Source organism: Alligator mississippiensis, chromosome 12 (assembly GCF_030867095.1).
Source record: "Alligator mississippiensis isolate rAllMis1 chromosome 12, rAllMis1, whole genome shotgun sequence".
Classification (NCBI taxonomy): domain Eukaryota; kingdom Metazoa; phylum Chordata; order Crocodylia; family Alligatoridae; genus Alligator; species Alligator mississippiensis.
The window spans coordinates 6,446,650-6,460,684 of NC_081835.1; the positions used below are offsets into that span (position 1 = coordinate 6,446,650).

General features: G+C 43.0%; 1 protein-coding gene across 13 annotated transcripts in view; it reads left to right on the plus strand.

The window, feature by feature from the left end:
* The window catches only part of MITF (melanocyte inducing transcription factor), a 122,274-nt gene extending 108,831 nt beyond the window's left edge, over nt 1-13,443 (plus strand). For 8 of the 13 annotated variants that reach the window (XM_014605144.3, XM_019499751.2, XM_019499752.2 and 5 more), the window contains 4 exons: nt 549-623; nt 1,506-1,581; nt 5,952-6,099; nt 9,192-13,443. In XM_014605144.3, coding sequence (XP_014460630.1) covers nt 549-623; nt 1,506-1,581; nt 5,952-6,099; nt 9,192-9,590 — 698 coding nt within the window. In that variant the 3' untranslated portion in view covers nt 9,591-13,443. The remainder of the gene's footprint in view (nt 1-548; nt 624-1,505; nt 1,582-5,951; nt 6,100-9,191) is intronic. The other 5 variants (XM_014605147.3, XM_019499755.2, XM_019499750.2 and 2 more) reach the window with 1 other exon arrangement.
* Nucleotides 13,444-14,035: the final 592 nt, after the last annotated feature.

Consider the following 14,035-nt stretch of genomic DNA (forward strand, 5'->3'; position numbering starts at 1 on the left):
GTGTTTCCATCATGTGCCCAGGCAACACAGAGTACATTTACTTTTATTGCCACAGAAGCCTGAAATGCAGATTTGGGGTGGGGAAGGGGTGGAAGCAGGTTGCCCAGATATCTGTGACAAACTGCCTTGGGGGATTTTAAACCCTTACCTTTGTTTTGCATGATGGGGATGAGCTGTGCAGATCCACTCCAGGAAATTTTGCATTATTAGAGAATGCTTTGTCTGTAGTGTACAGCAAAAGTTCTCAAACTCTTTCTTATTGCATAGTCCTTTCCAGCTTTACCACCTGTCCATGTACCCCTACCAGCTTATGTTTTATATTTTAACCCCTGAAATTCGAATAATTATAATCAACATTAAATCCGTCATTATATAATTTCTCCCGCATGTCTCGCGTACTCCCAGGGGTATGCGTACCACAGTTTGGGACCCCCCGGTGTACAGGATGGGTACTTGTCAGTTATTTGTCATGTTCCTGCTGTTTAAAAAACTGAAATTTTGTGTTTCCTACATTTCCTTCATTCTAATTACTTCATTCACATGCTCAGCATGTATTTTTCCTACAGAGTCAGAAGCAAGGGCATTGGCTAAAGAGAGGCAAAAGAAGGACAATCACAATTTAAGTAAGTTGATTCTGCTCAGCTAACAATCATTCCCTCAGCATTTTAATTGGTAGGTCAGTGATTATGAGGGTACATGGCTAATTAAGAATTGAATTTAATAATATTTTTATTTTTAAACGTATTTGGGAAGTTGGGCCTTGTGAAGCCTTAAGAGTACACATTCAATACTACTTAATGTTATTATATCCCCATACAAGCTCCCTTGAATTCTGTTATACTGATGGCTTAAACCAACTTGGAATTCAACCTTTTTTCTTAATTCTGATAGGTTTATTAATTGATTTTTTTTTTAAAGTATTTCAAGTGTGTTAGAACATGTGCAAAATTCAAAGGAGTTGCAATTTAAGTACCGTAACTGAAAATTAGAATGGGGCTAGTGGGTTCTTAACAGTAAATGCCATACTCGGTTTTACAAGAAAATAACCTTGTGGTTTAAACTTTTAAGAGATGGGCTCATCAACCTCTTCACTTAAAGTAATGATGCATTTACTCATGCAAATTCTAAAGGACTGCTTGCTCTAGGGTCTTTCTAAAAAGATGAAGCTATCTCATCCCTTTACTTACGGACCAGACTTTCCTGTTGGTTTCAGTAGCAACTCTAAATGAAACGTAATGCCGTCTGGAGCAAGATTTCAGAGCACGACAGCATAACTGGAGCATGAGACCAGCCCTCTTAAGTTAGTTGTAGAAAACGAAAGGGCGTGACAAATTGGACACTACTCTGGATGAGTCATGCATTGTCTCTGTCTCACTTATCTGTGTGAAAAGCAGATATATATTATTTACCTTCTATCCCAGGAATGTTTAATAGCTTAAATGGTGGTTTTAAAGCAGAAAGCATTCATTTATTGCTGACTGATATATTTGTTTGTTTTCCTAAAGTTGAAAGAAGAAGAAGATTTAATATTAATGACCGCATTAAAGAACTAGGCACTTTGATACCCAAGTCAAATGACCCGTGAGTATGGTAACATTTTATTGCAAATAGCAGTAGGTGTGAAGCATTGGATGTATTGTAGTCATGGTCTGAAACATAATTTAGCCCTACCGATCAGCTATTTATTTAATGATCTGTCTTCGCAAAAGAGAGTCTCTTTTGTTTTTATCTGAGTTTGTTATCGAATGAGAGAAGTTAATAAATGCCACCACGTTGAGTGGTCTTCAGGGCAGCAGGACAATGGAAAGGTGATGCATCTTCAGGGAAACTTGTTACTTCCCGGTCAGAAAAGAGAAAGAGTCCATAACTTTATCTCCGTTCTCTGTATCTTTTGCTAACTTGCCACAGGCATGCCAGGCCCATGGGCAAAGAGAAGTATTTGTTAAATGGTCTGTAGCTTTTTTAGCAACTTACTCTTTTTTTACCTCCACCAGAGTGACAGTGGAAAGGATAGGAAACTAGGCTGGTGTGAAGCAGCAAGTATTCGATTTGGCTTTGGATTTGGCCAGTTTGGAGGGAAAGTGATTCGATTCAGTGATTTGAATCACTGTTCCAATTTTATTTGACTGATTTTTGGATTCGGAGATTTGGCCGCCAAATCTCCTCTGAAACAAACAGGTGGTGGCAGCAGTGTTGGCAGCGGGGGCATGGTGGTGGTGAATGGGGCCCTGCCTGGCCCCAGCATCCAGGCACTTAAAAAAAAAATTAAAAAAATAAAAGCCCTGCACTCACCAGTTGCAGCAATGGCAGTCGGGGCCTCTGGGGGCCCCCTGTGCAGCACAGGGTAATGGGGATTAGTCCCAGCCTGGCACCTGCATGGCAGCTGTTGCATCGTGTGAGTGCGGAGTTGTTCGGCAGGGCACTGCAGTGCTCCACATGCTGTTCAGAAGCTGGGGCCGCTGAGGCTGAGTGCTGGTGGGCTCTGGGTGACTGCTGGAGCTGCAGCTGGTGAGCACAGGGCTTTTTTTTTTTTTTTTTTTTTTAAGTGCTGGGATGCTGGGGTTGCTGGAGTGGGCAGGAGGTGGGGCTGGGTGGGGGTCCCCCCAGAGTCCCCTCCTCCAGCCCCCTTCCCCCTACTTACTGGCATGGTCCAGCTCCCTATGGTGGCGAGTAGGGACCGCCCAAATCTATGAATTGATTCGGAGGCTTCCAAATCTATTGGGAAGCTTCTGATTCAACTCAGACCGTCTAATGGGTCTGATTCAATTTGGGAGCTGAAACTCTGAACCCGAATCGGGCCAAATCTCTTCCAAATCAAATCGGTTACCGAAGCTTTGCACGGCTCTATAGGAAACTCCTTGCTTCTGGACATAAGCATATCCCTAAAGGCTGATTTAGTGCCCCTGAAGCTCATGTTAATGTTTCCATTTGTTTCATGGGCATTTGAGGCAGTAACTGCTTGGGGTAGGAGAATTTTCTCCTCCTGATGTTAATACGTTATTGTCGATCACAGGAGTTTTGTTGTCCTCTGCAGTTGCTGCTACTAACCACTTTTCAGCAGAACACTGGATGAGCCTGACTATATTCTAGATGGAAAATAGTGTTTCATAGTTGGTAGGTTTGGAAGGGACCTGAGCAGATCATTAAGTCCGACCCCCTGCCATGGCAGGAAAAAGTACTGGGGTCAAACGACCCCAGCAAGGTGTTCGTCTAACCTCCTCTTAAAGACCCCCAGGGTAAGAGCCAGCACCACTTTGCTTGGAAGTTGGTTCCAGATCCTAGCCGCTCTGACAGTGAAGTAGCGCCTCCTGATGTCTAGTCTGAATCTACCCTCTGCCAGCGTGTGACTGTTATTTCTAGTCACTCCTGGTAGTGCTTGGGGGAACAGGGACTCCCCCAATGCCTGCTGCTCCCCTCTGACTAGTTTGTAACAGGCCACTAGATCCCCCCTCAGCCTTCTCTTGTGGAGGCTGAACAGGTGCAGGTCCCTTAGCCTCTCCTTGTAAGGCCTGCCCTGCTGCCCCCTGATCATGCGGGTGGCCTCTTCTGGCCCCTCTCCATGCTGCCCACATCTCTCCTGAAGTGTGGCACCCAGAATTGGACGCAGTACTCCAACTGTGGCCTGACAAGTGCCTCACAGAGGGGGAGGATCACCTCCTTGGACCTGCTCGAGATGCATCTGTGGATGCATGACAAGGTATGGTTGGCCTTCCTGACCGCATCTCCACACTGTCGGCCGTGTTCGTTTTGTCATGACTAATGATTCCAAGATCCTTTTCTGCCTCTTCACTGACGAGAAGGGAATTCCCCAGCCTGTAGGGATGCTGCTGGTTCTTCCTCCCCAGGTGCAGCACCTTGCACTTGTCAGTGTTGAAACCCATCCTGTTCTCATCTGCCCACCCCTGTAACCTGTCTAGGTCCAATTGCAGCCTACTCCTCCCTTCTAGCGTGCCCACATCCCCCCACATCTTTGTGTCATAAGCAAATTTGAATAGGGTGCTTTTTACCCCCTTGTCCAAGTCACTGATGAAGATGTTGGACAGCGTGGGTCCGAGGACCGAGCCCTGGGGGACCCCACTGCCCACATCCCTCCAGGTCGAAAATGACCCATCCACCACCACTCTCTGGGTGCGGCCCTCCAGCCAGTTAGCGACCCATTTGACTGTGTAGGTGTCGACACCACAGTCCCCTAGTTTTTTAATGAGAATGGGGTGAGAGATGCTTCTAGGTGCTTAGTCCTTTTAAGGACCACCGCACCCCCCCCCAACCCCCCCCCAAACCCCCCCCAAAAACAAACCCCCAAAAATAAAGGGAAGCAAGGCTTCTGCTTACCAATTGTTTGGTTGCATGAATGGACAGTTCTTTGGTCCCCACTGGAGATACCTGAATGTGACATTTACTTGACCACTGAGCTGACTTGGCTGATGCCTCATGAATCCTATTAAGCGCAGGAACATAAATCCTTATTCTGATATACCCCCCCTGTCCAGTACAAGTGAGAGGGAGCTGTAACCAAGTAAGGAATACAGATTTCTAGTCATTTGTGCTTGGATATCTCATTTAGTTCTCCATTAGCAGCCCAATGTCACGGATACTGAGGCTCTGTCCATTCATGCTGGTACCAAAAAGGGAAGATTGCAGATGGGCTTTCTTTTATAAACGATCACAAAGTGGTGAAACACTGTCACTTCATGTTTTGTTCTGTTACTGGTATAATACATTCTTGGCAGAGATGTGATAATGTAGAGGCAGCCCATTTACGTCCTTTGTCATAAAGGATGGAACTGCTACAAAGGATGGGAGATATAACAACCTTCTCAGTGCCATGCAGTAATTCATAAAGTACATACCTGTTTTGTGCATTATCTTGATAGGCATTTATCAAGTGGTTAGATATATAGACAAAGTGATTTTGCTGTGGTGATTAATACTATATCAATGCACTGAAGTTCTTATGAAAAGCCAGTCTGTCTTCTTACTAACAGCTTCAGAAGTGTGCCGAAACACTTTCTTCCAGTTCTGTTAATTCTTGTTCCACTTGTGTGATGTAGGGCAAATCACACATTTCCTACCCTTCCCAATGGCATCATCAGATGACTGTGGTATTCTGTACCATCAGGTTGGTTCTGAGATTTGCCATTGTGTACATATTATAATAGCTTGATAGCTATTAATATTGGGGCTAGATCCACCCCCCACCCCCAGTGTAATTGGTGCCATCACTGAGAGCAGGGAATATTTCCTAGGGCAACTTTTGTTTCTAGTGTGAAACAAGTCAGGGTAAAATACCGTGGGATAACTTACTTGCAAAAGGACTGTTGTGCTCTTCTTCAGGACACAGGTACTGTCACAGCTGGTAGTAGATATGACTGTATTCCCTAATCAATAGGTCACCATAATGTGCTGGCTTGGTGGAATTGGTCACTCTAATACCCCACCTGGGTATATTATTGAGGCCACAGGAATTTTGCTAAAGCCTCCTAGACTTTACTCCCCTTGCAGCACGTCCCTGCAGCACAGGTCCTTAGGAAATGTGAGTTTAATTGTGTGGTTAAAAGTTCCAAGGTGTGACAAGGAGCACTGGTTATTCAGAGGACATGACGCTTGCTAGAAGTGTTGTGCTCTTAGTCAAGCAGTCTTTTTACTGATGCTATAATTGGGCACTAATGGGCACGCCATTCCACATGAGAAACTGGTGGGGAGCAAACTCGCACACAGCTCGGTGTCCTTCAGTAATGCTGGAATAATGAAATCTCTAAAGCGCTCTGCTTGGGAATGAGTGACCTTCTAGCTCCCCCTAGTGTATTATTGCAAAAGGCTTTTTATTTTTTATTAAAAGCTGTCAAGAGCCTTGCTCTAATATTGGGAGTGTGGTTCACCCCTTCTTGTAATCTGTGTCCCTTTGCAAAGAGGCTCATGGCTTTTTTTTCTTTTCTTTTCTTTTCTTAAAGGGACATGCGCTGGAATAAGGGAACTATTTTGAAAGCGTCGGTGGATTATATCCGCAAACTGCAAAGAGAACAGCAGCGCACAAAAGAACTTGAAAACAGGCAGAAGAAATTGGAACATGCCAACAGGCACCTCTTGCTCAGAATACAGGTTTGCTGATGAATACGTTCTGAATGATTGATTTAAGATGCATGTCTCGTGTGCACAGTGTACTGCAAAGTGCCATTGTCATCTGTCTCTAACCCCTTGGACATCTCTGTCTGGTGTCCCCTCTGTCTGGTGCTGTAAGGAGACCCTCCTAATGGCTGCCAATCACTAGGGCCATTGTAGCAAGACCGAAGTAGAAGTCATGAATGCTGACAGCTCCTGTATGCAGGGACCTGGGCTGTGTTTCCCCTCTGAAGCCTGGAGTCTGCAGGGCTGGGCAGCTTGTTCTTCTCCATTTAAAGGGACACTCTGCAGGTACACCTTGTTGAGCATCTCTGCCCTGCTTTCTAGTTGATTTTGCCAGAGGACAGGATGCTTCGACTACATGATCTGCATCCAGAGTCCTAATGGCTTAAGTCCTCAACTTGAGGAGTTGGTGAGGGGTAACCCAATGTCTCCAGCTCTACAGGTCTCACCACAAGTCTCATTAATGAGCACATTGATATAGCAGGGGGGGTCAAGGGACAAAGAAAATGTGCCTGGCTTGGTTTTCTTCAGTGACAGGTCAGATACCTGAGCACAGCAGCAAACATCCTTAACAGAGAGGTATACATGTTGGGTTTGACTCTGCTTTCATGTAAGTGCATTAGCTGTTTTGCTGAACAGCCTCGGGATGCTCAAATGAGAGCACAGGAAGGCATGCTTCTCAAGAGCATGATGCCTAGTGGTTTGATCTGTCCCAGCCTTGACATAAGTCTAACAGTTTCTCTCCTCTCCTTTCACACTCTCCATCAATGCTTGATCCCAGGTGAATCAGAATAGTTTAAATAGCACACCCTCCCACAAGCCCAAATAACAGCCAGAAGCTAATAACCTGGAGATGCTTTCCCCTTGGGTTGGTTTGGACCCCTACATAATACAGTGCAATCTTTATCAAAATAAAAAGAGCAGCAAGTCCTCTCTTAATTTTTCTGCTTTTGACCCCTGGGGGTTTCTGCTTTTCCTTTTGGTTCTTTGATGTCGTCTTACAAAACTTTCTTGTTTTCAAGCTAAGGAAATAACAACCACCAGTCGTACTTGGGATCCTGGGGCTGCAGCTGCATTGTTCCTGCTGTGTGGAGCCTGGCTGGCAGCAGAGCACAGCTCCTGCTGGGCAGGCTCCATCTTTGCATGGCCATACCATGTGTGCCACTCAACTTTTTTTTCTTACTGTTTTTTTTTGACCCCTGGATAGTCAAGGGTCAAAAAACCCCTCTGAGCTGCTTCCTTGCAGCACTGAGTGCAACTGAACCTGCAGTACATGGCACCACAGACATGTCTGTGGAGCCGTGTGCTGGGTGCATCCAGGATGCCTTTTCCATTGACCATGACAGGGGTTGGCTCGGGTCCTCTGTGCAGGCAGAACTTGGTGCGTGTATTACATCAAGACTGTATGTCCATTTTTTTTTCTTGTTTTAACTGTTATGAGCCCAAACTGCATTTCCAACCTGAGGAAGGGTACCTTGTGCCTGAAACCTTGTCTAAAGTCTCCTAACTATACAATTGGTTCAATAAAAGATATCACCCAGGGAAAAAACCCCTCAACTCTTGCGTATTTCCTGAACTGCCATGGCTACAGCATTGCTTCAACACTACCATTTTCTTTTTCATATTTAAATGCCTTTTTTCCTTAGGCATAACACACCCCTCCCTACTCCCCACCTCCAACGTGTCACTACATACTTTGGATTAAAATCGAGGAGATAGATAGGTTTTTTATTTTAAAGAATTGGTAGTACATTAAGCAGCACACTGATGAAAACCATAGAGGTTTTTCCACCAAAGAAAATGAAATCCTGTAGAGACACCTCTGCTCTTCTCCAGACCTGCGATGAACAGCAGAACTTCACAACCATTGCTGTTTTCTCCCTGAGTTTCAGTTTCTGCATAGTGTTGATTCTAATAATACGTAGCAGTAATGGTTTATTTACTGCTTTTGCTAAACCAATACAGTAAAGTGAACAATAAAAATGATCAGTAACATTATGCTTTTAGCCATAAGTATAAAATTAGATAAAAGTAAGATTATCTGTTCTACCAATTGATGCAATTTATACACGGTTTACAGTACATGGCATGTGATGATTCAAAAATAGATAAAATGAAGCAATGGACAGTAAAATAAAACAGGAGAATTCTTCTTGTCCTTTATTCTTTTTGCAGGTAATAGAAATGCACCTAAGGAGTATAGGCCAGGCTCCAAATTGTTAGAGAGAATTTTATGTTCATTATAGCTCACTATTTAAATTTCTATTAATGGAGAGAGAATTTTTTTTCTCTTTTTTCTTTAAAGAATAAACAAATTACTACTTGTGGTCTTAACTTATCCATCTCATTCTTCCCACAAGACTATATAGAGTTTGAATATGGGATCTGACCCCAGCTGCCCATGACAATGGCTGATCTCATTAGAGTGAATTGTAGTCTAGTAGTGGCCCCTCACTGCGGTTTTTGTACCACAAATTGGTGGATTTATAGGCCAAAGGAATACTTAATTAACCACAAAAAAGGGGGAGTTTGAGTCTCACTGCTTGCATATCTGTCTATATGTTGGCATCTTTAATATTTAAAGCCTGAATTAAGTTGTTATAATAATGTGAGACGGCCTTGTGGTGCTGGCATCGTAACACATCATAGTAAAGCTTTGCCCTGATTTATTTTAGCCGCCCCCCCCCCCCCCCCCCCCCCCCCCCCCCCCAATCCGGGGATCTGTTGAGAACTTTAATTCATGGTTGGCTTGCAGATGTGCTGCAGGTCTTAATAGTATAGCATGTGAATGCCTTTTGGCACAGGCTAGATACCTGGGAGAAAGTCAAAGGGCCTGGAAAGGAAACCACTCCTTTTAGAGCATTAAAAGCATTATTGAAGAAGTGATCTCGAGTGAAATGAGACAATATCTTGCTGCAGGTGGTTTTTCCTTGGTGTTAAGGGAACTGCTGGGATGATGTTGTGTTCATCCATTGGAAATCAATCCTATATATCAGCATTGCCCAATATTTTGCTGGGTCTCTATATTCAGGGCTATCTCATTTGTATCTCTGTTTTCTTCTTCCTAGGAGCTTGAGATGCAGGCTCGAGCACATGGACTTTCCCTTGTTCCATCTACCGGCCTTTGCTCGCCTGACGTAAATCGGGTCATCAAACAAGAATCTGTTATCGACAACTGCAACCCGGATATCGTACAGCATCGCACAGATCTTTCTTGCACTACTACCCTTGATCTTACTGATGGTACCATCACTTTCAGCGATAACTTAGGAAACGTGACTGACTCTAGCAGCGCCTACAGCGTTCCCACAAAAATGGGATCCAAACTGGAAGATATCTTGATGGACGACACTCTCTCCCCCGTAGGCGTAACCGACCCGCTACTTTCTTCGGTGTCACCTGGCGCTTCAAAGACGAGTAGCAGGCGAAGCAGCATGAGTATGGAAGATACTGACCATACTTGTTAGCAGATGATGCTCAGCAGTCTTTCATAAACTGCACCGTTTCCTGATCAGTAGATGAAATAATTGACCTTTTTAGGTTTTCTTGATTTATTTTTTTTTCTTTTAATATAAAACTACTTGTGCTTCATCAGTAGCCCAGTATGTATGTATGTATATATATATCTATATATACACATATATCTACATACACAATTTCTTTTTTAGGATTTTGTGAAAAGACTTGTATATTCTATTTTAAAACTACCAATGCCTCCAAAATATTGTACAACACGTGTACAGTGTCTGTGAACTGGATTCACCGAGAACTTTGAACTGCTCGAATCTACTCAAGCAATAGAATTACAAATCAAGGGGCTGTTTCTATTCAGGGGGGATTTTAGGTATCGGTGTAATGCAGCCTGCTTGCTTGGAAACAAAATGTAAAGTTTAAAAAAAAAAAAAAAAAAAAAAAAGAATGTAAAGAAACCAAAAAATGATCCACTCCGTAATCATGTCGTGTTGATTTGATAGTGCTGCCTTAAAGATACAGTGTCCTTCAAAGTTAGTTTAGTCTTTATATCACAAGGTGTTTAAAAATATTACTATTCCACTCAAAAGTGTTTAATGCATCCTGATTGTGTTGATTCTGATATCAAATGTTCCTGATTATTGTTGCTAAAAAAGGAGAGAGAATGCAGGGAGATGTAATCGTCTCCGTTTCTTGGAGTGCTGTTATTTTTACGCTCGACTGAGTGGCTTTTCTTTCTGGTCACGGTTCGCTTTTTCTTTTTTTTTTTTTTTTTTCTGAGGCTTTTATTTTGGAAAAGAGATTTATAACCGTTTATCAACAATAAAGCATGAAGGAGCACTGTATAGCTGGTACACATTTTTTTCAGACAAAATTCAATGCATTTTATCAAGGGGGCACATTTTGTTGTACATTTCTAATTGGCTTTACTTTTTTAAAAAAAATGGTGTTGTACAGTTTATTTTGATTTGCATGGATTCTTCAGTTTTCCTCATTTTTGTTTTAAATATATTTGTATTTCATTTCTAGGAATTTTGCCTCTTAATATTGCAACGTTTTTAAAACTCACTGGAAGTTTTCTGCATTCTTTGCAAACACTTGAAAGGAAGCTTTTATGCAGGGTCCTGTGTTTTAAGAGAGATTTTAAAGAATATTTTGTATATTACAGTCTCACATTGGAAATGTTTTTAAACACGGTTAAGGTATAGCACAGATTTAGACTAGGAAACAAAGCACAGCTCTGTAGAGAAACTGAACTTACATATTTATTTTTAGTGATACAGAGAGAATAGTAATATGCTTGAGAACCTGATAACTATGTAGTTAATATGCCCGTTCTAGTAATTGGTGTTTTATTTCAGCAATGTGGCTGGTTTAAAAACAGAGCAAATTACTGTATCTGCAAATAACTGTTACTTGATAACCATGTTATTAATTTTTTTTTTAACATGCAACAATGTTGTAAAAGTAGTTTTGGTGCATTATCTACTCAAGTGTAGTCCTATGCAATACCAGTAGTTATACTTGTATTATATCAAGCCTACTTGTTTTTACAAAGATGGCCTATGTGGTGGTGTTACAAGCCAGACGGATTGAATGGATTTCTCTATAGCAGCCTACAATTTAACTTGCAAGTGGCAGAAAAGCATATCTCATTCAGAATGAAGTGCCTTAAATTCTAGTAGTAGTCTTCCTGGACTAGCACTGACTGAAGTGTGACATAGGAGAGAGTTTTGGGGTGATATTTATAGGAAATTGGAGTGTGGCCTGGTGCCCATGGAGGAAAGGAGAACTGCCCATTCTCCCTCCTTGTGTGCTACACTGGAAATATTTAATCAATCAATCATCGGACGTGGAGAGCCAACTTGGCTCTCCATGAGGAAACCTTGAGCGTGGTAGTTAGTGTTCAGAAATCAACTGTGAATCTAGTAGTAAGGAAAGATGGAGGACAAAATGTCAGGTGTTGGAGTGGCAGGTTCACATGGTTTTTAATCAATGCTGCGTCTGTCGCATGAACATCTGGTTATGAAAAATCCTTGAAACCACTGCCCAGTCCTGCTTCCATCCAAGTCAGCAGGGTTTTGTTGACGGGGGACTCTGGCTGGGCTTGCTTTCTGTTTTGCACCTTCTCATGGTACTTTGGCATTGGGGGCTAAAGTTGCTCTGGGCATTTTTGACGGTCTCCTTTATTTGCTTAGCTCTTCCAGCAGTTTGCTGTGCTATCCCATGTCTGTACTTGCACAGCTTGCTGTATGTTGGCATCAATACAATCAGTGTCGCTATCTTGGGGGAGGACAGGAGTCGGATTACATCGGCGCCTGTCTTTTTACATTGTTTTCTAGCCAGCTTGGGGATTGTTTGCTTTCTGAGTTACACCAGGAGTTGGCCCAGAGCACTTTCATCCTATGGGTCTCCAGCACTCTACATCCAGCTCTTCATAGTACTCAGCAATGCAGTAGAAACCTCTTTATGTACTGTGTGGCACTCTGCCCAGCATCTGTGCCATAGTGTAGTGACCATGTGTGCAGTTGCGTGCTCCTCTTGCAACATGTTAATGGTGCCAGATGAAAGGAAGAAAGGGCAGTCTGAACAACGATTCATATAACAAAGGGTCACTTGCTTCCCTTGAAATGGTAGAAGTTGAGCAAAGGCAGTAACCACAGCGCTGTACGACAGAAAAGGATGCACGTATTAATGCACGCAGGTTAGTAACCGTTAAAGATGACCATGGTGGTATCTGAGGTGACCAAGCTACTCAAGTGGGAGCTTGGATGAAGGTACGTATGCATGTGTCCAGCTTATCTGATCTCTCTGCTGCCTAGAAGATGCAGTCCCCTACTTGCATGCAGTTTGCAGCTGGTCCTCATACGCACAGAAGTCTGAGGATGCTGGAGCTTACCAGAGGCTGGATTTTCTTGTTAGAAGATCTGTGGTCTGCAGCAACTAAAGCAGGCTGCAGTGCTGCACCTGTATGTCGTGCTCCTCCAAGATAGCAGACCATGCTGAACACTGCACTTCAACCGATTCCTCTCTTTTATCCCAGACTCCTTTAGCAAACACCGCCGCACGCCCAACTCCAATTTTCTGCATGGAAACATCTGAATGTCCCAGTTTGGGGTGTCAGTAGCAGTTATGGCCGTTTCAGGAATGTCTTAATTTCTGACGCATTTATTCTCTGTACAGCATGTGTGTCATGGAGCTTATGGCCTTCAGTGTTTTTACATAGAGAGTAACCAGAGTGAATAGACAGGCAAAGTCATTGGCCTGAGGCAGGACATGGCATCAGCAAGATGAATAGCAGCCCAACGATAGCGATTTGTGCAGACGTTTGATGTGTAGCGGCTGTGGCCCGCCTGCCAAAAAAACATGGGTCAGCCCTGGTTAGCTGGCCGGGGAGTTGGAATACCAAGCAAGCTTCACTTTGCCAAAACCGTACAACAAACGTGATCATCCTGGATATGATGAAGTGCTTCCTGATTGTTTTTAGTCTATTAAGCAATATTAATTCTGCAACCTATAAAAAGCAAGAAAGGAAGTGAACAAGGAAAAAAAAAAAGAAGCAAAGCACAAAATTAATGCACTTACATTTGTTTGACATAAGATGCACTGGGGAGAAGCTGATGTTGATACTAGTATAAAATGACCTATATTTCTTGAAAAGGTGACATTAATTACTGCCTCTTGCTATGATGCTTGGTACTGTAATGTTGTTATTCACCTGCTGTTGACTACAGCAATAATTCGTGTCTGGTCCATAGCACTGTAAATTATGGATCAATATTAATGTATCCAATGAAATAATTTGAACTGTTGTTCTTGAGAGATGGATTAAAGCATTTTGGTTTTTCACATACTGTGTGTACGCTACGTGTGTTCAGTGTGAGTTGGTCCTAGTTCTGAATGTCTTTTCTTTTAAGGATTCCAGCAATGCATTTCATTCTGTCTTGTGATTTAGTCGGTGACAGATTCGCCAAAGGTATTTAAGCTTATAATTAAACCTCCTTATGTATTGCCTGTATTGCAGTAGCACATAGGAGCCCTAGTCGGGGACCAAGGCCCCTTTGTGCTATAAATGCAGGCGCCAAAGAACATGCTTGTCCCAACCGTGCCACCTCTGAGCCTACTCGATCTTTCCCATGAGAATGGAAACTTGTTTTCCCAGGTTTCCCCTTCTGCCTGGAGGAATATTTCCCATCAAATATGTTCTCTTTTTAAAATTACAAGTTGCAATTTTTCTTCTATGCATTTCAGCATTGGGCAAATGATGCACTGTGACTGCTTACAACTTTGGTGCACGGTTTGTTTAAAAAAATCCTGTCTCTGCCATGCCGTCTTCCTGTCCACCCTATCCACCACCTGCTTTTTTGCTTCGTTTACTCATGATGGTTTTGTCTTTTGCACTATGAGCTCTTTCAGGTATCAGCTTAAGCCTGTATAGTTG